This window comes from Halichoeres trimaculatus, unplaced genomic scaffold (genome assembly GCF_033239565.1).
Source record: "Halichoeres trimaculatus isolate MK-OKI-2021-1 unplaced genomic scaffold, fHalTri1.1 fHalTri1_scaffold_22, whole genome shotgun sequence".
In the NCBI taxonomy this organism is placed as follows: Eukaryota; Metazoa; Chordata; class Actinopteri; order Labriformes; family Labridae; genus Halichoeres; species Halichoeres trimaculatus.
Window position 1 is genome coordinate 12,684,330 of NW_027437200.1, and position 25,692 is coordinate 12,710,021.

Genomic DNA, 25,692 nt, shown 5'->3' on the forward strand with positions numbered 1-25,692 from the left:
TAATGCACACACTTTTTTTGTGTGGAAAGTAAACAACATACCTGAAATTTAGTCTCCAGCTTCCAACCTCAGGGAAAATACTGCAAGTATTGCTTGGAGGAAGGGGTCATTTTGGGAGAGATGGTACCAATTTCCAAAAGGAGGACTACCTGTTTACAAAACGACCCCATCTGCTCCAGACATGTTAAACTTGGCAAAGCGTGTAATTGTTTTTTACTCCTCCAGCTGAGCCTTAGCAGACTGATAGTGTTGACAGGAATATGGCAAACAGGAAAACACTGTCTCAATAAACAAATTAAAAACCAGGGCATCCGTGCTGAAAGAAAAAGGTGTGAGAAAAAAAGGAAAAGCAGCAGGGATGTCAGCGGGAAGCAGACTATGGCGTTCCCTTTTCCACCTCTGCTTATGCATAAATAATAGGGCTGTAAAGATTCACTGATCTGAATATTTAACCAGTCTTCAACATTTAAGGTGGGACTGCGCCTTTTAATCCCACCCTTGATTGGTTACAAAGTTATGATTTCCTTTAATGAGGTTTTTCTGTTTTTTAAAAAAGTGCATCAAAACTAAGACATTGACCTTTTACTTTCGAGTAGTTTAGCGCTAGCTTTGGTGGCTTGGAAGGTAGCTAATGACAGTAACCTTAACAAAAAAAATCTAAGTACAGCATTAGGATTTAAATCAAGACATGTATACAGAATATGAAAGAGAAATCTTGACACAAGTCTGCTCATCTGTTCACTTTGTAAGAAAGCGGTTATGCACATCAGCTGCATGACCGGTTTCACTTTAGAGACCCTGATGCAAAACATGTACTATAATGTTAACACAAGCAAGCGGGCACAAGTGACTCTTTTTCTTTCATTTCACTTCATTTGGCATAAAATTGTGGTTTACATGACACATATTCCATTTCAGAATCTAGATATTTCAGACTAGGGCTGTGGTGATAACAAGTACTGACAGTAACCATCTTTGAAAAAAAAAAGAATGTTGATATTGTGCTAAAAGTTAGCAAATGGTAATACTGGTAGTGCATTGTAACTAGCCGATTCATGCTAGGAGGCAGTAGTGGGTTTTTTTTTTTCTTTTTTCTTCTTTTTTTTATGCTGGCTCTTACCTGCCAGAGAGTTAGGTATTGAAAAAGAACAGAAGAGAACAGAAAGAAAAGACAATTTGTTTGCAAGCTAATGCTGTGAGCTAGCCAGCTAGCTCCTTCGACAATGTGTGGTTTGATGTACGGAAATCTATCTGTTAGTTTCAAAGGCTGTTACCATCACTGCCCTCATACGTCCATACGTCCTTTGCGTTGGCATTGCAGGCAACTAATAAATCCACCAGGGGGGGTCAGTCCAGAGTCAAAAGTTTATGACAACAAAACTTAAAAACAATAATGGCGACTGTGGAGGAAGTGTTAATAATGATCTGCTTGCATAAAAGATGAAAACAGAGGCAGTGTTGTGGCAGGCGGTGGTTGGGGAGGAAGTGAAACGCGTTGCGAAAGTTTTGCCATTGTCACTTCTTCTTCGTGTTTCACTCAAGCCTTGTATCAAGTAGTAAGAGCAACACTGCCCCCATGGTTTCCAGAGCTACTGCTTCGTTTGGTCCGTATCCGTAAGCTTACGTATCTGTAAGCTTCACGAAAACATGCAGAAATACAGATGATATGAACGCAGAGCATGGACAGAAGGCTCCATCTGTATCCGTATCCGTACGTAACGTTGAGTATAAATGGGCCTTGAATCATGACAAAGGAGAGGACAGAAGAAGGTGTGGTACCTGACATGAACCCCACAAGTTTCCTCATCAGTTTTGATGTCTTGGATCTTTGTGGACTCTCTAGTCTAAAAGAAATGTGGATTAACAGTGAGAGTAACAGAGAAAAGAAAAATATGTGATAAGTGGAGTATTTAGATATCTTAATAAATTGGTAAACTGACTGTGATCTCACACACAAGCTTTCCATCTCCACCAGCTGGGGATTTTAAATGAAGTTGGCAAAGTGTTGTCAATTAAAGTGGTTTCCTTCTCACTATCTTTTTTTAGTTTACTTTTCTTGTATTGTACTCTTTTTGCACAGTCATAGTGACATCTTTGTTTCACCTCTCTGTGCTCATGTTCAGAGCGCTCTGCCAAGAAAGAGATGTCTATTAAAGCTGAAATTAATACCCAGCTCATTCACTGTCCACTCCTTAAGTTTTCAATATGTATCGTGATGTTTTTTGGCTACACCAACTGTGAGGCGAAATTCTGATTTATCAACATTTCTGGTTTAGGCATTCAGTCTGATACACCTCGGAGACAACATGCAGACAGCATAAAACTAAAATGTGGCCCAGGTGTTTGGAAAATGATCAAACTGTACTGAAAAAGTTGTCTCTAAATCAGGTGATAGCCATCAAAGATTGGATCAGATCACAACGTCTAGAAAAAAAGAGATGCACATCTCTAATAATAAATATCCCAATAAATGTGCAAACGCTGCTTGTGGTTCAAAAGTAATATGTAGCAGTGTCTTTTCTCCCGTCCTGCTGCAGGCTGGTTGGACTGTGGGAAAACTCTGACAATATGTAACTTCTACAAACAGAAAGACAATGTAATTACTGACTGACGTGAATGATATTCTTCTTTTTTGAAGGACCTCCAGGAAAGCGAGGAAGAAGAGGCCGCGATGGAGAACCTGGTATGTACATTTGTCAGTCTGTGTTTGTGTGTGTATGTGGCCTAAGATCACAGGGGTCTCATCCAAAAAACATTCAAGGAATATTCAGGAAGACATCAGCAAATCATACTGCACTTACAATCATGTAAAAGTACACTGTATATCTTTAGAGGCCAAAATAGGTTATAGATGTGTAATTTGTGGCTTTGGCAGTTTTGGCTTCGGTTGCTATAGGGACACAGGATTTTCACTGAAAAGCCAGGAGACAGTGAAGTTAAGGCTAAGTTTGTGGAGCTAAGAGCAACCATCTTTTGATACTTTGACACATTTTTTTTTCTAATCTCAGTAAATACAGATGAGCTTTTTTGTAATCCTCATAAACTTAAGCAACAAGTACTCATACTGCATCCAGAATCTCCTCTCTCCTCCCTCTTCCTGCTTTCTGCTGAGCTGACTCAACAAAGTCAGCCAAGTGACTCCGAGCCTGGAGTCTGTAGAAAAAGGGCATGTGTGCGGCGACACTCCCAGTGTCCCCACAAATTGAATCACAGCGAGAACATGCACTTGGCAGAGAGCTGCGGCCACACTCGGCTCACCTGATAGTCAAAGTGATAATGGGCTCAGGAGCGAAGCATTTGTTCCTGCGATGTGATCACAAGCACAGCAGTGTGCAGGAATGAAAGTGGTGCCCTTGTAAAAACAAATTAGAGAGACAGGGCAGTGGTTTGGTTTCACAGCATGAGGAAAAGACAACTTTTTAAAGTTGCAGGAATCACACATAACTTAAGCTACAATTTTTTGCACCAAAGATCCCATTAGTTCCATTTTTATACTGTTTTCAAGCCACTTGACCAACCTGATGAAGCTGTTCTTTTTTCAGTTTTTGTATGGTTTTTTTTGTCTTTCCCTTTTCTGATTTACATAACACCAAAGTAATCCAGCCTATGGGTTGAAAGCCAGATGAAAAATGAGAAATCAAATGACAGACAGACAACAGTTCAATGTTCTGGTTGGTTGCAATCCTGAAACAACGCCAGCCTTCATTTGTGCAGCCCTAACTTTCCAATGAACATCCGCCGTGCCAGCGTACTTCAAATGGCACCATTGTGCAAAGACAGTTTTGTTTTTCTGCCTCTGCTCAGCCAGAGCTAATGTGAATGGCTTCCTCTTGACAAAGCAACTGGAAACAAGCAATCATACCCGGTCACAATGTCTGGACCGGAGTGGCAGAGCGGGCTATTCAGAGAGGACAAAAGGGAACAATTGAGATGACGGGCCTTACCATCTGTGTAATAAACCAAATTATTCTACAAAACCAGGGTTTGGTATGTTGTCACATCTGACATTTTGGACACAACTTTGTAAACTTGGAACGCTCCCTCACCTGCTTACCTGTTTTATTAATGACATAAAGTGAAGTGTGTGTGTTAGCTTTTCATCTGCATTTTCTTTGGTTATCTGCAGTCTCCACTGAAGCTTCAAATGCCTGTGAGGAAGCAATGTACAAGAAGTCGTTAAAGAGTATAATTAAAAATTCTGTGTTCAAACAGCCAAAGAAGCATGTAATTATGCAGAATCCCTGAATTGTTTCTGCTACATTTATTTTTTTGACATGTTTGAAAGCATAAAAAGTAGGAACAGTGTTCTAGTTGAAGCTTACAGATGCTTTCAGAAGTAATAAATACGAAGGCACCCTGCTGCATTATAGCAGGCTGGTGTCACACTCACTTCCATGGGATAAAAACTATTTAGGAAACATTATTTATGTGGTGGAGAAGTCTGAGACGGGCGCAGCAGTGCTGCATTCTGCACTGTAAGCCCTCTGCCAATCCAATTTCCCTCTTTAAAGTTCCCAGCACCAGTGGATGTTGAAGGGACACATATTTAATTCATGATTCGCTCCAACCAAAAGCAACTAAGCCGCAGCAAGTTTCCCATAAATTCATGGTGAGGTGTTTTTTAGTTTACTCATCCTCAAAGGCAAGGGGAGGCTTGTGCCCACACCGGGCTGTCGCTGACAGGGAGAACAAATAGGAAAAAGACATGGCGATATTTACCCCCTGCATTAAAAATGAATGGGACGCTTCATCAGGAACTCCTGTTTGTGTACCGGTAACGTATGGAAAGGAAAAGTGTGGCATGACAGTCAGGGATGAAGAAGTTTCTGTAGCAGTCAAAGCCACACTCTCAAACTCTCCCTGCAGGTGGTCGGAGGTGGAGAGTGTGAAAAGGCTGCTTGCATACTTCTGTGAATAATCCAGACTTTTAGTCATGAACTTTCCCTCACAAGGGAAGGAACTGTTGCTCATGCTGTGCTGCTCAGGTCGCTTAAGCCAAACCTGGGGAGCTTTTAGTTTGGAGTAAAACAGACTGAAATGAACCCTGCTGCATCTATACCACCCAGAAACGGTCAGATGAGAGCATCTCAATGTTCTTTGTTTATACAAAAGATTCAGACTGGTATGTTAAAGAAAGATGAGATTTTTTTTTTTTTTTTTAATCAACATGGAATAAGTCATACCATGTTTGTCCACAGGGGTCGCCAAAGTCACCACAACCTCAAAACCCACACAGGAGCTTTTAACTTATACATAATATGAAAATGAACAGCTTCTCTTCGCCCAAAACCTCTTTCAGCACATCACTTTGAGGGTTCATTGCCCCTTTTTTGTGTCACTTATACATAATGTTGTAAACAGAACAGTTAGTTTTGTGTCTGGGTTCGATTGACTTTGTAGTAAAGAGTTAAATAAAAAAATTGTTGAAGCAAAATGTACAAATTTTCATCTGTTTGCAATAAATAAATTAAACAAGTACTTGTACAATTACATTTACACTCCTGATACTTGATTGAACCCATCTAGCAGTCCACACATTTCAGGTTTCTCATGCTAACAGAAGCAAAGCTGCCTCAGAGCATCACAGAGTCACCGCCATGCTTCACTGTGGACAGGGTGTTCTTTTTAATGTATGCTTCATTCTTCCTTCTTCAAGCATGCCTCTGATCAAGACCCAAATTAGTCTCATGACTTATTGCTCCACAGAACAGAATTCCAAAACTTCTGACACTTTTATGTGGTTATGAGCATATTGGAGTTTTTTTCTCACGATTGTGGGCCAGTGATGGCTTTTAACGTTAAACTACTGATTCCACCTTTGTTTTTACTTCCTTGTTCGTTTAGGCCAATCATCTCTTCACTTAACCATTTGGACAATTCTCTTGACTTACGAACATCACCATCAACAAACCAATATTTGATTTGTTTGATTTGTTTGAGATGACACCTATTGTGTGAGTGTGTCCTCTTTTGAGCAGTTCTGTTCTGTTCTGTTCAAATAATATGAGCCTGCAGTATTCATTAAAAGTGGCTTTTATTGAAGAAACTTAAGGAACTACTTGCAAATATGGGTTGTGTTGAGCTTTTTAACTTCTTGATTTTCTTGTTTGAGTTGTTTAATGAACAACTGAACAACAGCTGAACGTTTGAAAATGTTGTTACTCAACCTAATTTGCAAAGAATGTTGAAAAATTTTGAGTGCTACAGTTTCAGGCTGTTCTGCAGAGTTCAGTGAGCGTCATAACCTCTGATAAGTCTGGTTAGTTAAAGTTAAAAGTGACATGTATTGAAGGTAATGACCAGAGGTGCCAGTGTGAGAACAGAGAGGGAAACTCAGCCTGAAGCTGAAGCTTTATAAGTTGATTATTTCACAATATGTCACAGACTATTTAATTTAACATGGATTATATTCCCATAGAAAGTGCTTTTGGTTTCACCAAGGCCATCAAATTTAGGAGTTTGAAGGCTTATACCGTTTGAGGTGGCTGTTAGGTGCTTTGAAGCATGTTTCAAATTTCAATCCCGTAATTGCTGGTTGAAAACTTTGCACTGAGCCATTCGACACAGTGGGACATGCCGAAAAGCACACAGTGCAGCAGGTTTATTAAAAGCTAAGTGGTCTACTGTAACTCAACCATCCATAAAACAACACTACAGAAGTGCAGCCCAGTGAGCCTCAAACACACGGCTCCTTGAGCGCTCCAGCTGCTCGAGCCATTTGCACTTTCCTCTGGTCCTGAAGAAGAACAGTTCAAGGACACAGGACTTGTAAAGCAAAAATTAATTCCTCCTTTTAAGGGTTAAAGCAGCTGGGTACCGCTTTAATAAGAACCTAAAGACCTTACATGATTTGCTGGGTTCTGAGGGGCCCTGATGTGAGTTGGCACACGGTGCTCTGAGCAGCAGTAATTGGAAAAAAGACGAGTGTCACCTCACAAAAACGTAGGGGCGTTTTTTAACAAGCTCACAACCCTTGTAGTAGTGAAATTAGAGCCACTTACATTTACATCTGTGATCAGTATAGCTGGTGGTCATTGTGGGCTCCACACTGTGGAAAGCTGACAGAAATGTTGTCCAGTTGTATCCCAGAGGTAGAAACACTTTTATACTTACATTCAAATACAATTATGTTGAGTCAGTGAATGCATCATGGAAGAAACACATCTTCATTAAACCTTCCTTCTCTAAGATTTTAGTCTTAGTAAGAGCCTAGTTTAGTCATTATTTGGGGATGTGTGGTTTTAATGGTTTTAATGAAACATTGATAGTTTGAGTCTGTTTGATGACAGATTGAAAACATGCTAACCAACTGTTTTTCCTTTTCTTTCAGGACCTCCCGTAAGTATGCCTGCTTCACATCTTCATCTGTGGTAGCCATGAAAAGGTAAAATCTAACAGTATAAACTGACTGCATACAGCAGTCACTCTGTTTATTATTAGCTCAGCATAAACCAAGTAAACAGGAAGACACTGGTACCTCTGTACTACAGAGGTGGTAAAGTCTACCTAGTATTGAAAAGGCTGATTAGTTTAGCTTTGTTTCGATTAATGGGCACTGGTGGAAGGGTGGGATTAATGTGACAGCCCTTCCACTAACCGAGGGGCACACTTAACTTTGTAAAAGTCCACAGTGGTATAGGTTTTTGGTTGATATTTGAGGCTGATACTCACGGCTGAATGACTATTCTTCCTCTGCCTGTTCCTCTCTGGTGTCAACAAAACTGTCAACCAGTCCACTTTTTACAGTCAAATGACTCATTAAAGATGCTATAGGAAGGATCTGTTTTAATTGCACTCCCTCGCCACCTTGTGGCCTGGAGTCTCTGCACGCTGTCGTAAATTACTTTTAGTGAGGAGTGTGTTTGTTTTGGAATGAAATGGAGATTAGATCAAAACAAATTTTCTTTGCTCAAGACAACTTTTTACTGGATACAACATGCCGAGGTAAGGGACTTATTGGTACAGTTACGAAGCGCTGTGGTTTGAAACATGACATCAAGCAAATGTTGTAGCTAGCTATATGTTAGCGACTATGGCAGCCCGGTGCTTGGACGTATCTGTAGGCTAATGTGACGAAAAGTTAACACTGTCGGTTTGATAGTAGTTTAGTAGCTGTTGATATCTAGCACAGCTGGCAGTCTGATGCTCTAAGACAAGTCTGTAATGTGTAACGTTAGTGAATCCTGGTTAGCTATGTCCTGCCAGTCATCTACCAAGCAGAGCTAACGTAACCTCACTCTTCATTTTATTGATAGACTCTCAAGTTTGAACAGACCACAGCAGAACAACTGCTGACTGTGGGTTGGAATGAACATTATCACAAACAGTTTAGCCCCGAGCTAAAGGCTAACTAGCCTTTCAGATCTCTGTGCTTCATCTCTTCCCTCTACTCAGCTTTGTCAGCCGGTGTAGTGTTGTCATAGAGACTGTAAACTGGAAGTTAAGAAGTAGCATTTTAAAATAACCTGTAACCAGCGATAAAGTGGGAGCCATTAATGATTTGAGCTCTGAAAGTTATTCTGAAGCCACTCTGTCACTGGACAGCTATTTTAAAGAGCCAGGCTAGCTTATACCCCTGTTTATTAGTGTGTTTATGTGTGCTAAGCTAGGCTACATGTCTAATTTTAAACACTCACAAAACAGAAAAGTTAAGAGTCAAGGTATTCCTTTCAGTGTGTCACAAAACTCTTGCAGTGAATTTGTTAATGGCTACAAAGCATGAAACTGTCCATCCAGCTGATGTAAAAGACATCCGATTATGACAAATGTGTTACCAGAAATCTCAGTTTTACCTCACAGACCAACTCTATTATTAAAATAATCACTTGATCCGTGCCGAGCCCTAATGGGGAGCCTCTTCCCTGTCATTTGGGCAGTCTGGTTTGTAATATCCCAGCTACCAGCCTCCGTCTCTGCCAGCTCCCTGCACCCGAATAGATTATCTCACCTCATTACGCTGCCGGGTGATCACAGATGGAAAACTTCAGAGTCCCCCCTAAAGATGAAGACAAACCCATACATACACAGGCACCAGGGGCTTGTGACAGTTCTCAGCATAACCAGGTCAAGCGTGCTCTGTATTCATGTGCTCTGTTAAAATTATTTATAGTACAGAGGCATGTGTGATTGAACGGGTATAATAGCGTGTGCCGGCTGAGCTGTAAAAGTTGTAAGTTAATCCTCTGAGCCTTCTCAGGCACTCACTCCCGGGGTTCTTGGACGTAAGTAAGTGCAGGTGGTCTCGTGTCTCAGCCTTTCTCTCACCAGAGCTTACATCTGACAAATAAAACTACACAAAGATGAGAAGACCAAAGCAGAAAGAGTGTTGTCCCAAGAAAGAAAAATGTGTCTTTGCATGTGGTGACTGCTCAATCAGATGTGACATAAATCCAAACACTTCTGTGTAGCAAACCACTCAGGTGAGGGACACAGAGCAAATAAAAGGTAAAGACTTACAAGACAAATCTGAAAAAGTTAACTCTGGATGTCTGAGTGCATTTCTAAACACAGACAAGTCTTCCAGAAGATGCAACGATCTGACAATGACTCACCAAATACAAACATCATGCACCAACCCCTTAAAAAAGAGTCGCATGTGGTTTTTTCATCTGAGATGCCCACCCGCAGGATGGCATAAGACGCGTCGCTATGAATATTCAACAGCTCCCCTCCATAACTCTGCAAACACTGCGTAAATTGTACACAGACGTCTGAGCCAAACAAACCGACCGCTGCTTAAGCCATTACAGATCTCTGTGACTTCATTGTTACTCAGCCGCTGATGAATGGACAGAGATCTGCGGTTGCGGAGACGAAGAAAGAAAACGTCTCTTCAGTCAAGAGTCATCAAGGATGATCCTCATGGCTGCTTGTGATCGCTGCTCAGAAATGGAAAAGTGATTTGCCTTGTTGTCATTTCTTTTCTTTTTCCTCTGTTTTTTGTCAATTTTGCGTGGCATCATGTGGCTCAGAGATCCAGTGATGCTCAGTTGGATATCTTACCCCTGTTCTCCAGACATATTGTAAAAATATTAAGGGAGGCAAGTCAGAGATATGAGAGGAGAGGAGGTGGTGTTAAGTGGAGAGGTATTTGCAACAAGAATATTTTGTCTCCTCTTGCCGCAAAAACCCCACAAAGTTTGAAGAAGTCTGTGAAATAACAGCTGAGGTGAAAAAGTATCTCATCCCTTTTCATTTTTTATCTTCTTTTCTCATCTTCCTGTGGCCCCTCAAGGGCGGCCCGTGTCAAAACATCAACCCTGAAGCACCCACTGCTGTGTGTGCACACTATTTAGCACCAATCAAGCATAAAACACCATCCCTGAGGCTGCACTCAAGTACCCACCAACACCACACGCCGACTGTACTTGTCAAGCGCAGCCTGGATGCCGTAGTAAATTAAAATTATACAGACAGAGAGAGAAACTCGTCTGTTTTGAAATCTGGTTAGAAAGGAAGGCGAAATATTCGAAAATGATACAATGGTGGAAATTTTAAACCCGCTCCGGCTCGCTAAGCATGCCTCCACACCACACTGGATTCACAAGCCAGGCCGGTTACAGCACAGCCCAGGAGCCACAGCAAGAGTTCAGTCATGTTTGAAATGAGGTAAATAAAGCCGGCTGCGTCTATATCTGAAGTTGACATGAAGTCTCCACCTCACCGCTGAGATTCAAGAGACGCAGGTCGAGGAAGATCTGTCACAACGTATGAATTATGCAGCTGAGTTACAGGGATTAGAGGCGAAGTCGGGGTGAAGCAGAGGAGCTCAGGCGCCCTCAACCCTTCATCCTTCATCTGCTATGCACCTCGGCTCCACACCTGTTAATAAAACATATTCCAGCTGGACTTTGATCACTTTTGCCCTGCAGAGGTGGAGAAAGTGCCAGTTTAACTGCTCAGAAACTTGAGTCTGTTTTTGAAGAAGGTGCTGCCTGCTCTCATGTTGTGCTAATTTACACATTTGGTTTTGTTGCATGTTGTGAAAAACAGAAAAATGCATGTTAACAGTTTCACATCACACGGCCGCACAAAGAGATGGGTCTATCTGTGATGACAGCTTACTTCTGGCTCATAAGGGTGCTGGTGCCCACAGAAGCAGACAGTCATTGGATGTGACAACATTAAGAGTTTGACCTTTGTGAAGTCAGTGCACCTCTCAGGCTGTGAACATCAGCAGCACGCGTCTGTCAGTAAATGAAGAGAGGAGGCACTCGGACAGAGAGGTGTACTCACAGTGATTTAAAGGTCCCATATTATGCAAAAATCTCTTTATTAAGTCTTTTAGTGAAATTTGTGGGTCTTTGGCTTTCCTTCCAGCCCACAAAATGTGATATTTAATGACAAAACCTGTATTTAGTAGTGCTTGTGAATGTAAAATCCTGAACTTAAACGAGCTGTTTGGATTTTGGGGATTTGCTGACATCAGCAATTCCCTTTTTTGACCAATCAGGAGCAAGTCTGACCTGATTGGTCCACTGGAGCAGATACCCCGAACCCTCTCCCCGCATACTTGAGAGATTTCTCTCCAACAGCAGGGAGAGGAGAATACCAAAGTTGAAGAGCCATCACTGCTCTGTTTTTGGCTGTAAACAGCCACAAAGTTTCATGCACAAGCTTCCCATCTCGGAAGAAGACAAGTCTACGTGGCTAGAAATCATTTATCAAGGCAATGTGCCAGCTACACTCAGTAAAACTGTGCATGTGTGTGCTTGTCACCGCATGGCCGACTGCTTTTTCAACTGTGGACAGTACAACAGAGGGCTAGCTAATACACTGGTCCTGAATCCAGGCACATTACCAACATCCGCCAACAAACCTCAGACCCTTGAAATGTGAGTATTTTAAATGCTCTGTGCTGTGGAGCAGATGTAAGAGCTTTTCCTCTGTGTCCCCCCTGTCTCTGTGTTAGCTTCAGGATGCTAACTTTAGCTGCGGTTAGCCTGTTGTTTTAGCCTGTAATGTTACGATAAACGAGCTTCACTGTTTTCTTAACATTGTGCACACGGAGCTCGTGGCGCCGCTCTCAGTGACATGAGCAGGGTGGTATCAGCGGTGGCTCATTTACATATGAAGGTCACGCCCACTAAATCAGAGCGTTCTGAACAGAGGGGCTATGAGAGCCTGGAAACAATGCTGCTGTGCTTGATTTATTGGCTTTTTGGACCAAAACATGTTACTACCATTTCATGAAGACATCAATGTTCCATATTAAACTGCATAAAAAGAGCAGAATATGGGACCTTTAAAGCAGTCAATAGTGCACTCTGGCTGTCTGAGCGGGCTGAATACTCACACAGCAGACTAACAGTCACTACATTAGCATGCTAGTTATGAATGCAATGCTCAAAGTTGAAGGAAAAGCTCGACAGCTTTTTGATTGAAAGGAATTTTCCCTCAACTCATAACATCAAATGATGAGAAATGTCAAGCTGCCACAATGTGGTTGTAATTGACTCAACAGAAGAAGTGAAAGAAACACTTTTCCAACTGGAATATTGTCTCTTATTCAACATTTCATATCCACGACAAGAATTTTGCGGGTCAGAAATTTGCCTACGTACTGCGCAGAAAATGTTTTGGCTGCACTGTTTGGCCTTTTATGCCTACAATTTGGTTAAAGCTGTTTAAATGTTTCCCATCCTCAGGAATAATGAGACCTTCTCATGCTGAGATTCCGAATTATAATTATCGCAGTGCTTGATTTGCATTTTTACACAGCGCTACAGAAAAACACACACCAACTACCAGTCGCTTGCAAAGTCACACTTTTCCCCAGAGTCCCTTTTTATGCACATACTTACCAACACATATGCATGCATTAAAGTCATTTTATGCTGGCTAATTGTGATGCACTGTGGATATGGGAACCAGATGCCATTCCCAAGTCAGTTTTCCAGTGTGGTTTTCCTATCCCTGCCTAACCTCTGCGTCCAGATTCCCTCGACGAGCACCAGCCACTTGTGGTCGTCCGTTCCTGCCCATTCTGCTCTGATTACTCACATCCCTGTCCTTCATTAGTTTCCTGCCTTGAAAAAAAAAAGTTCCCCCGGGGCTCTTGGTATTATGATTGAGGGTTTCCCTGCAGAACTAACAGATGGAGGTGTGCGTATAGATATATGTTTTTACTGGATGTGTTTCTCTCTTCTTTCTGTTTGACACGGAGTACATTTCGCTTCCAGTGGTGCCTTTTTTTTTCAGCTGCAAATGCCCGAATGTGCATATTGCCATTTGTTTTCCATCATTTCCACTGTGACATAGTTGATGAGATTTGTGCATGCAGGTGGAACACTTCACTTTTGCTGGGTACAGAGTTTTTTGGAAGTGTTTCAAGAGGGTAAACACTACCTGTATAAAACAAACTTCAGCTCCAAGAAACACTTCATCTGAAGTAGCTCTCTAAAGTTAGAGCGTACTTTTGTACTTCCCTTGCTGAATTAGTATCATGTCTGTTTTGTGTAGGTGAAACTTAAGCTTCAAAATAACCAGTGTTAATAAAAATTAAAGGCAGTGCACAAGCACACAAACCTCCATCTCTAGTGCCCACTTGAATCTAACTCCAAAAGCCAAGAAAATTCCATTACAGCACATATTAAAATGCAAATAAGCTTAGCTTAGCGTTTATACTTCAGTGTATGAAATGTAGGACTCACCTGTTTTCATTAAAGTGGAGCTAAGAGTTGTACAAACCTGTGCATAATTAGCGGTTTGGTTTTGCAGGTGGGTACATTGTAGCCTTAACTGTGGCTAATTCAACCTCTCAATAATATCTTCATAACACCATAGCATACAGATGTGAGGAACAAGTTTTATTTATTTTTTAAAGTTTGCCCACAGCTCGTTTGGAGTGGCTGGGGAGACAGAGTTTTTGACCTACACTGCAACCAGTCACCAGGGGGAGCAGTTTTTGTGGCTCCATTACTTTTACAGTCTATGGTGTTAAATCAAACTACAGAGGCAACGTTCAGACTTATCCGAGCTGTAGAAATAACTTCTAACGTTATTTATTGGCTTACATAACTAAAACATTGAAGGCCTGCATCAGAACTTAGGATCTCAATGAGAAAGAAATGGAAAAATTGATAGAGCAGCCTGTGTTGCAAAAGTGCAGTGATAAAGCTTTAACCAACATCCTTTTCTTTAAATATGAAATTTTACATCTTCTTTTATAAGTGTTGCAAATGAACTTAAATAAATGTCTTTCATTTATTCAATGTGTTAGCTAGGAGGCTAACGACAGTCCGCAGGCTAGTGCCAAGATGAAACAAACAGTCTTAGCTCGGGTTCTTGCGGAATAGTTATCTTCTAACAAGCCATGCTTGAGCATCAGAACCCTGCTGAACATAATATAGCATAGAGTGGTACAGCATAGCCTAAAGTAGCAAAGCAAAGAGTAGCAAAATATAGCATAAATAGCCTATAGGTGTAGCATAGCAAAGCAAAAGCTTAGCATCGCACCGAATGTCATAGAATAGCACATACAAGCACTGACTAGCAAAACACAGAACAGCATAGCAAAGCATTGCATAATATAGCATGGAACAGCGTAGCATAGCATGGAATATTAAAGCATTAAACTCATCTATTTTTATGGTACCTTTCTTACATTCAGAAATGCAACCCAAAATGCTTTACAGAACAACAGAAAAAATATTTAAAAAATTAGGGTTCATTAAAAAAAATAATAATAATAAATAAATTATAATACTTGTGAAAATAATAATAATAATAATAATAATAATAATAATAATAATAATAATAATAATAACAATAATAATAATAATAATAATAATAATAATAATAATAATAATTATTATTATTATTATTATTATTATAATAATGGAATTATTTGAAGATATAATAAAACTAATAATGGTGATAATAGTGTTAATACAGTCTAGAGCTCAGAAGGAATTATTCCCAATTAAAACCTATTTTAAGAAGTTGGGTTTTAAGTTTACCTTCAAAAACACAAGCATAGCCGCCCAGCTGCACGTATTAGCCACTATTTTACCTGTGATCTGTGAGACCACATATAAACATAAAACGAGTCCCTGACACACTAATCTTCATATCCCTAAGCGAGTGATGTTGCATAATTTTATTTATTTGTGTTGTGTACCTGAAATTTAAGGGTAATATATGAGTTTTCTATTAAGTGTGGTGCAGCTCAACTTTTAATCCCTGAAGTCTGAGCCCAGCCTTAAGTATGCCAGTAGGACAAAGCCACTGAGCTGTTTCCACTTACGGTAGGTCTTATTGCTAAGCTAAACATACTGGCTGTTGGCTGCAGTTACAGCATAAACATGAGTGATTTCAATGTTCCTATCCAACTCTTAGCCAAAGTGGAGAACAATTCCTTTAGGTTAGCCAGGTGAAACTTAACAGAGTCTGTTGTTTTAGTCATTTTAATAGCAATGTATGGCAAACATGACTCATTATTTTATTATGCGTAAGTGCATAAGTTGGGGTTTATTCTTTCACATGCTTTTCTTTGGCCGTTTTCCATTCTTTGTGGTGAGTGGCGCTCCTCACCTGCCCCCCTCTGCACCTACTCATTCCCTGTCAACACTCAGTGCCTGGAGGATTCCTTTGCTGCACTTCCTGTGTACACACATTTATTAATATTGTGTAGCTGTGTGAGAAAAACCCTGGGCCTGTAAAGAAGAGGTTGTAAAAGTGGTAGTTGTTGGCCTGTGCTCTCAGAGATGCCAGCGCTTCCAGGGTGAGATGATTGAATCCATGTGGCCAGCTCTCCGAGCTGCAGCAAGCGCTGCCAGCCGTGTTGGCCCAGGTTCTACATGGAGGATATGAGCTCCGTTTGATGGATTGATTTTCTGGACTTTAGTACATTTAACAGGTCACTGTGATGAAAATGTATACAGCCGAGTCCAGACAGAGGTTACATGCATCCCCTGTTCCCCACTCCCTGCATCGTGTTGGATTAGATGGATTGTTTCACAAGACTGTACCAGCAACTCGCAGCCAAACCCACGAGAATATCTTTGCTCATGTCAACAATGGCTAAAGCTGTGGACGTTAGCCAGCCCCTCAAACAGTCAGGCGAGCACTGCAGAGCTCTCATCCTTTATGATTTGAGTAAATTATAGGAGAGAACAAATGTGAAAAATGGATATTCAGTGTCCTGAACTCTATACAACATTATTGAAGTTTGACAGAAATTTTAGCTTGTAAGTTTATGTAAACCCTTCCCGGAAAGGAGCATGTCATCGCTGTCTGAACTATTTCACTTTGTTAGGAATAGACTTTTATGTGATGAAAGAAATACATATTCATGTGTTTCAATACCTTCTGTAATAATTCTTTTGATTTTTAAGAGGTGATATTTTACTTTTCATGGTTTAAAACCAAATATTAAGTTAAAATGTTGGATTTCAACATGAAGCTTAGACAAAACTTTAAAAAGTGAGGTTAATATGTATTTGAGTATTGTAGGATTGCAGGCCGCTCTGGTTCAGATTCAGGGTCCAAAACTGTTCAACTGTGATTAATTTAAAGTTAATTTAAGCCTTTATCTTGAGAGGATAAGACAGTTGATGGAACAGGAAACCATGAGGGAATGTGGAGTGAAATGCAGAAAAGGGGCCATCAGTTTGAGTCAAACCCAGATCAACTACTTGCTTGCTTGAGTAAGCAATGTCACTTACCTGTAAGTGACATTGGGTGCATGACTAACGCACTTTGCCAAACTCATAATTTAGATGTTTAGATTGGAGATACGTCAGGTTGCTAGGCGCCACCCTGTTAGCTATGGCTGCCTTTTGCAGCAGCTCTCTCTTCTCTGTCCGTTTCTTGTCATTTTTTTTTTTCGTCTCTTTTTCGTCATCTTTGTATTTGGAGTGGGTCATTACTTTGTATGGCTCATTTGTTGGTCATGGACACCAAACTTTTTGTGGCTTCAGTGATATTTTTACCACTTTTTGCTCCTGTGTTTGTCTGGAGATCCTACATGTAACCATGGCTGCATTGTTTACATGTGAGCTCAGCTGTTAGCAGCCTGTAGCATGTCAATGCTAACTGGTGTAAGGACTGATGTCTTCCCACAAGGTGAGGAGAAGGAGGTGAGGATGACATGCTGGTTCTCAGGTGTGAGCTAAGAAGTGACGACATGGACCTGTCCTTCTATCCATCGTTATTGGGAACATAAGATCTATCTCCAATAAGATGGACAAGCTAGCCATGCTAACCCAACAACAGAGGAATACCAGTAGACAGAATAGCATTATGCTATTCACAGACATGGCTAACGGAGCTAACATCAGACACGATGTTGGAAGAGCTTCACCTGCTGTGAGCAGACAGGATCTAGGAGACAGAGATGGAGCATGACTGAAGAAGCTCAGTCCTGGACCCTGTGGAGGTGGAGGCTGGCTGAACTGGAGAGTGATGGACAAGCTGTCATCACCTATTTTCTTATGGACCTTTTTGCCCTTTCTATACACTTTCTTACTTTTGTTTTCTTGATTACTGCTGTGACTTCAATTTCGTTGTACTTGTTACAATGACAATAAAGTTCTATTCTATTCTATTCTATTCTATTCTATTCTACTCTAATCTAACTCTGTGATGAAGACTTTGCTACAAGGCAACAGCGGAGGAGGCTTCTGCTGAGCCCGCAAATTGGATGAAAGTTGTTCTGATGAGAGAAACACAAAAACAAATAGTTGACAAATTCAGACTCAATCAAAAACAGACAAATGTGCAGTGAGAGCCACATATGAAATAAATCTTGGTGCCAGGATCATTTTATTGAACATCACTTACTCTTTCCTGTAATATGAAGTGTCGTAACTTATATTTTCAGATTTGAATGGCAACGTTCATGTCGCTTGTGGGTTTGGCTCCACTTCTCTTTGCCATTTTATATTTCCCTGCAGATCTCCCCATAATCCTCCCACACTCTTTTTTGAAGGTGGCAGAGGTTTCCTCTTTTGTTTTTCACACCAGCAGCTCATTCAGGCCAGTGCAGGAGACAGTGGTCATGGTTTGGCCCAGACCAAGAAGCTATGCACGTATCTGGATAGAAAGTGGCTTAATGCTGATCCAGTGGCCCACCATAAACTCAGCAATAACATGTGCACAGGATGTTCTGTTACTGATCATCTCATGATGGAAGCTTGACGTGAGTTTGCCTAGTGTAAAGCAGCAGAAGATGTGAGGCTTACCATCAACCTGGTATGTGTCATTTTCAATAAGTTAAAACAGTGTTTCTGCTTTGGGACAACTGCAGTCTGGTCATCAACAAACATATGAAGGACATATTAGTTACTTTTTTATGTTACTGTACTGAGACTAATCTTAAAAGAGCCTTGGTAGCTTTAATTCTTCTGCCCTTACCGTAACAGCACACCATCTGTGGTACCAAGGAAATGTGTGTTGGAAGCCACAAAATTCTTGGTTCCAATGAACATTTCTGTAATTTAATCCACTTCTTTGGAAATGTTTTTGGAGCAAGCTTAGATTTCTTGCTAAGCATTACACAATGAGACTTATCCCCCTTTAAAATCATAATAATGAGGCTTCAGCAGCACTAATAAGTCTGTGCTGTCTGCCAATCAAGTGCAAAAAGAAAAATATACTCTTGTTAATGTATGCACCTTACAGTGAATTAGGATTATATTACCTTTAGACAAGGGAGTGGAAGTTAACTTTTTTCCCAGCTGTCCAACTTTCAGCAAGAGCTTAGACGTCAAAATTATTAGCACTTGAATACTTTTAACATAATTTAAGTCAAAGTGATCTGTTATCTTAATGCTCATCCCAGATCTCAGAGATCTCATAAGGATGCAGCTGTTTGAGTTTCTGATGTAGAGTGTCTGACAGGACAGAACGATGTCACCTGCAACCTTTGTATTTTGAACCAGGCCAGGGGTGGCCAACTTGTGGCTCGCGAGCCACATATGGCCCTTTACCTTTTGGTGTGCTGCTCTTCAATCCAGTCCTAAAAAATATATATAGATCTATGTATAGTTTTGAGTAGTGGTGTGCTGATCAACCTAAAATATTGATATATTGATGCCTACATTGGGATCATTATTGATCAATACTTGGGTGATGAGGTTGATACTTAAGTTTCGGTTTCTCTTCTCTACACGTGCTCCTCTCAATCGCTCATGTGCTAATAGCTATATAGATAGATGAATGGAAATGTTTTGATTTTCATTTTATGTCATTTCATTTATGTATAAGAGGAAGTGTGTAAGACCACGTGTGTGATGTGGCTCTTTGTAGTACCACGGTAATTTTGCAGCTCTTGGTCTCTGGCTGGTTGGCCACCCCTGATTTAAGCTAACCCTATGGGGTGTTGATGAGGTATTACACACCACAGTCCAAAGGTTACCAGCCAAAAGTAAGAATACAAGAAATAATTGATTTTTTTTTTTTTATCATTCAGTTTTTGCCAGTATTGGATCCAAGTTCACAGTGTTGGCACCCCAGTAATTCGACCAGAGTATGAACTATGTTTTCAAAGTTTTATCAGTATATTACGTATTTTAATTTATTCATTTTTCCTGTCTAAAAGTAAGTGTTGAAGTGTTGGTATAAGCGCAGTGTAGCAGGTTTATCATGTTCAAAGTGAACTCCCAGTGAGCAGGTTTGATCAAACAGAAGCAGCCTGATGAGACACGGAGCACCTGCTGGAGGGCTGCTTTTGAGAAGGAGCCAGAGCAGGAGCGGTAAAAAGATGCGTAAAACATACACAGGTGCTGATTAGAAACCTTCCTCGAGGGCAGAGTGAAACCAGAAAGCTGCAGAGAGCACTCAACAAATAGACACCCGCTGCACTTTTACTGTTGTACAGTTCATCCTTTGAAATAGTCTTCGCAGGAGAGCTGATTTAATAGTCTCTATAAAAAAACATCACTGCACTGGCTTCAAGCTTTTGGAAAAGCTCCAGTGGGTGCTGCCTGTCCAAGTGATGTGCAAATGATGGGCCGTATAATGAGCAGGTGCAGGCTCTGTAGCCAAACCATTTCCACATGCTTTACGAGCAGTTGAAAGAGTGAAATGAACAAGGTTTGTCAGGTTTGGTGTCTCCAAAGCAAAAAGTCTCTTGTAAAGTATAAATCTGCCTGTAAGTACTGCAGAGTGGATTGCTGAAATCATTTCACATAATAGATACTGTCAACAGATCAGTGGTTTTTAAGGATTATTTTTAAACTGAGTATTTATAATTTATAGATTCCTGTTACATGAACGCATAACCCAACTGTTGACAGTGAGCCCGTTGTTTTTTAGTGTGAGTTTGTCACGTGTTCTGTGTTGGCTTGAGGAGCTTGACTCCATTTAAGTATGATACTAGCCAATGCAAAAAGGTCAATTTAACTCAAAGTCATGGTCTTAAACAGTGTAAAACACAACACAAAAGGTTTTCTATAGTGAAGCCATAATGTTTTTAGTGCCCCCTGCTGGCTGGCCACAGTACAGCTCCTAAAATAGGTCTCCTCTTTCACAGAAAATGGAAAATGGGTCAAATTCATGTGCAAGTGTGTAGTTGTCTCAGGTGTCTCTTTTTAAGGAGATATTTGATGTTAGAAGGTGCAGCTGTGACATCATAGTTGGCAGCTCTGTTGACGAATGAGGATTTTTTCAGTGTGCCTTATCAGAGTAACAGAGTACACAACAGGGGCGAGCAGTCATAATAAGCTATAAATGCAGTGCATGCCCAAGCCTTTCAATAAAATCATTGAAAATATTCTTGTCAGTGTGTTCTATTATACAGTACCTTAGTTGTACTGTTTCGGTCTTAAATTCCTGCTTAATCTGTCCCGTTTTGTTTTCGGGAAGCTGGAAAGCTGGCAGCTTGTTTTGCGCATGCACGCTGTGATACTGAGTAGTATCAGAGTGCCAGAGGCTGTGTTTACTGTACATGAGCATTTTGAATGGCAAAAAAGCTGTCAGTGAAGCAGCTTATCTGCCAATGCTGGATTAACTTCATAACTTCACTGCCACAGTAGCGGAGTCAAAATGAGCGAAATCAGTCTTCAGTCTTTGCGTTCAGTGCCATTTTCCCGGAGAACTTTTGAGGAAAAGAAGAATATAATTTCAAGTGGTCGGCCTACTCCTGAATTAGTCATCACAAAAACGGCAAGGAATTTTGTCCTTCACTTTCAAGCTAGCAATTATGACAAACATAAATGGCCAGCTGGCTTTCCACAGGTTAGCAAATTGTTCTGTTGACCATGTCTCCTTTTTTCCAGGGAAGACACAGTTTGGACTACGACAGGTTATGGTGATTTAAACAACCTTCACAGCGCGCATCTTCGCACATACTTTGTACTAGAGCCCGACCGATATGGGATTTTTGGGGCCGATGCCGATACTGATACTGGGGCCAAAAATAAGCCGATATCCAATATATCGGCTGATATCCGATATATCAACCAATATCCGATATATTAACCGATATCCAATATATCGGCAGATATATATAATAAATTCATTGATATACACAGGATATATACTGTATATAATCACAAATTATTATAATACCCATATGATTTAAGACAGAGACAGAACACGATTAAATTAAAACAAGAAACTTAAATTATAAAACTTTCAACATAAGAACTGTAGTGTAAACCAATGATAAATAAGAACAAGCTGTAAACACAATAAATAAAGAAGTCAAACTTTAAACACAGTAAGTATTAAAAGAAAAAAAATGTAAACACACAATGAGAAACTTAAACAATGTTAAAACGCTGTTCTATACTCTTACATTAGATAATGGTGGACGTGTGAATTAACAGTAGCATTTATCTCTGTTTATCTCACAAAAAAGCAACTAACATGATGCTAAAAACGTCGTTCTATAGTCTTACATTAGATAATGGTGGACGGAGGAGGCGGGCACTTGGGCAGTGTGCAGCCCAACACACAGACACACAGGAGCAGGAGCGACAGAATCTCCGTGGAGCAAAAGTTTTTATAATTGGCTACATTTTGGCCGATGTCGATTAATCGGTGACAGGCATAATTGGCCCGATTAATCTGATTAATTGGTTGGGCTCTACTTTGTACTGTAAATTTCAACACATTGATGCTGGTTGCATGGGCAAGCGTGAGTGAGAGAGTGTCAATCAAAATCGAGTTAATATAGTAGTTAAAAAAAACTACAGAGCCCCAGAGGTGTCTCACTATAATATAGCAAAGTAACGCTTTATTTATCCCGCTCTCTCACTATACTGCGTGGAGGGAACGCTTTATTAACATGTGCAAGGCGTCGCCTCGCCTTAATAAAATATTCTGCAGCCTGACACCTCCAGGGCTCTGTGAAAAACACATAACATGTTTTTATTGATAAATAAATGGATAAAAAATGGGCGCTCGCTGCTGTTACCACTTCGGCATGACCACTGTAACAAGTCACGGCTCGTCACTGGTACATGAGGAAAGGTGGAATGTCAAAACAAAAGTCATCGAACTATTCATTACCGTGAGTTTGTGCTTCACCCCAACATCTGCTGCCCCAACCTGAGGGGTCATTAGTGTTTTATCAGTGAGCTAAATGTGTGTGTGTCTCAGCAGAAGGAGCGTGATGTCAGCTCAGGTGACAGCTTCTGCACATTCAATGGCTCCATCAGCGCAGTATGTCATGAGGTGGTAGTTTGGCTTCACTTCTTACAATAAAATGTGATGAAAGCTTGGCATAATTAATGTGCAGTTAACAGAATAATTGATTAAAATATAAAAACAAACAGGATACCTAATAGGAAAAGTCAGTAGCTCAGGCTGTTAAAGTCAGTAGGAAATAAACAGTTACATCAAACCTTAAAGAAAAGATGTAAGGCTGAAGTCAAAGCTATTAAAAGCGAAGGAAGTTGTTCTGCAATTTATCTGACATAAAGTTCAAAACACAGAACTTTGGAAACTGCTGACAACAAAATAAGCATATTTTATTTTTATTGCGGAAAGTCAGTGTGGATTTGATCAAGCCCTTCTGTGTTGTTGCACTTATCGTAAGGCAATCTCAATTTATTAAATGCTAAATCTTATAAAGCAGATTTTTCTTTTCTTTCCATAAACTTCCTCTGCCCAATCATTCAGCTCAGTATTTTCTTGTGCCAACTGTTTGTATCTTCCAGAGCCAGATAAAACACCCTAACAGTCCCAGGCTAGGAGCTGCAGTGGGTGTATTTATGTATTTCTGTGTGTGCAGCCATTCACATGTGTGCAGTAACAGCCTGTCAATAGACTTGTATTATCCAAAGGCAATTTTCATTCTCAAAAGCCTGATTTTCTTTAGCTGCCTTCCATTTTCAGGAACAAGCTGGAAACTTATTAAGCCCCTCTGGAATGCCTCGACATCGTTATAAAAGTTAAAGTCTCTGCTGATTCCAATATGGTGCCGCTGTTATTGCCCCCCAGGCAACCGCAATCGGAAACATTGTTTTCATAATGGGGCTTTTTGTGTTTACAAGTGTGTTGTGGCTCTTTCTATGAGCAGTCAGTAAGCAGCTGGTCCAAGCATCTCAGACATGTGTGTGTTGAAGATGCATTTCCCCTTCAGCTTTTTTAAAGCTTGTCAAAATGAAATGGTTTGAATAAAAGGGGCATTACATTCCACAGTCTGACAGTTCAGATTCACAACCTCATGACTAAGAAATATCAGGCACAGCTGATTTCATATCCGTATGAGTACCATCATTTTTGGCAGTGGATGCTGCTTAAAGTGCAGGACAGGGTAACATTGCAGTGTGATAGTCAATACAATAATCTGAAACCCGTTTCAAATGAAAAGTACCCATCCATAATGGTGCAAGTTAATGAACCCAAACTCAAAGTAAAATGAATGCTTTGACAAATGTCTAATTTTAGCGTTAGATTGAATATCTTAACACCAAAAAGGCTTTGTGACTTGTGCTGCAGCCAGTCAATTGAAGGAGCTCCAAATGTTTTGGACTCATTTTTGGGGAGATGTCATGTCAGTCACCTTACAATACAGTCCATATTATCAGGGTGCTCTGTATCTGTCAATCTTCAAGTCTCAGTACCGCTATAGGAAAGGAAAAACTGAATCAGAGCTGGAACATGCGCTCATGTAGATTCACTGAGGAACACATCCCCTTCTGTACATACATTAAAAGCCATTTGTAGTTAACTGTGCATCAAAAATAATATCCATAGGCACTGAGCAGACTAAATCTGACTCCCCCCGAGCACAGTGGTGGAACTTGGCGGTGGAAAAGGACTGGACTACCTCTGGAGCATTTCAGATTTAGACTGTGCTTTGTGTGCCAGTGCTTTGGAAGCTCGTCTTTGTCTGCAGGCCTATAATTCTGGATCGCTGGTCCATAGACTCACAAGGATGGCCTCCAAACATGGGTGTTACATTTATGTCACTGATCTATGCATTAGTGTCAGAGTGCTTTTGTCTGCCTGTCAGAGACTAATCAAGTTTGATCAATAATAGCCAGAAGAAGAGAAGGAGAAGTAACCACTGCAGAGCTGTTTTAGTAACACTGGTGAAAGCTGAACTTGTTCTTTTCACCTGAAGGTAAAACAGACATTTCTTTGGCAGACACACAGTCAGTGACGACGTAAGAAGAGAGGCACAGTTTCACACACCAAAGAAGTGATTTAGGATCCATTTGCAAATTTCAACTTCATCTTACAACCAGTGAAAGGAACTTAGATCATACAAATATATTTGACAGAGAGACCTCGTCAGATGAAAAACAGATTAATATCAGTAAAAATGGCACAGTGATCTTGTTGCTAAGCGGGTGGTCAGTTAGTCACTCTTCTGACACTGATCTAATACTGATTTTTTCCTAAGATACTTTCCCCAAAGTGCAACCTCAGAGGAAGAATGAGAGTCCAGCGTAATGTGCTTCATCCTTCATCTTGAATGTTGAACCGGTTCTTTTGTGCTCAGGCTCATTAGGCTCCTGCTTACGGATGCACACCTCATTGTCAAATCCTCCACTGCAGTCATGATCTTTACCAGAGCCCACCCAGGAGCCCCCGCCTGCTGATTGACTGAAGTTGGATGAAAAAAACTGCCACACAAAAACTGCTGTGTAAAGAGCAGTAAAGAGAATGGAAAAAAAGAGGTATTCCTCTTGTTCGGGGCACATTTTTACATCGTGCTTGCCAGTACTCGGTTGGAGATTGTTGGACTTGATCCTCTGTGTAAACATGGACTTGATTTGGGCCTGTTTTTGGTTTTAATTGTATGTTTGTTTAAGCTCTGCTGTCTACAATGCTGAAGGACTGGTTCCCACTTTGTGACAGGGCGTTTTAATCAAATACTGAAGGAGAAAAAGAGTACACACAGTTAGTTTCATCAAAACTCATTTGCTAATCTTTTGATTGTAACATTCGCTTTCCAAATTCAAAATTTCAGCATTGTTGTGCAGCTTTGTTTATTGGCTGACGTGATTGGTTGACAGTTACTTTAGTGAACTGTTTCTTCTCTTTGGGTTTTAACGGCACCAGAAGAAATAAGATAACAGACTTGGACTAGTTCAATCATGTTTTTGAGTGACTCAAAATTTTACACAATCTGTTTATCTCTCTCTTTTTTAGGGTCCTCCAGGTCCAAAAGGTGAAAAGGTGAGTGTAATTTTTTTTTCCTTCTTATTCATTTGCAAGTTGGACACCTGTGAAGTGGTAACATTATAACATGTTTCAATGTCTAAGTGATGTGCTTTCAGTATCTGTTCC

The 25,692-nt window shown here is 40.5% G+C and overlaps 1 protein-coding gene across 1 annotated transcript in view; it reads left to right on the plus strand.

The window, feature by feature from the left end:
- col25a1 (collagen type XXV alpha 1 chain) overlaps positions 1-25,692 on the plus strand; it is a 200,075-nt gene that overhangs the window by 106,982 nt on the left and 67,401 nt on the right. The window contains exons 3-5 of the mRNA XM_074699304.1: positions 2,639-2,683; positions 7,331-7,338; positions 25,555-25,581. Coding sequence (XP_074555405.1) covers positions 2,639-2,683; positions 7,331-7,338; positions 25,555-25,581 — 80 coding nt within the window. The remainder of the gene's footprint in view (positions 1-2,638; positions 2,684-7,330; positions 7,339-25,554; positions 25,582-25,692) is intronic.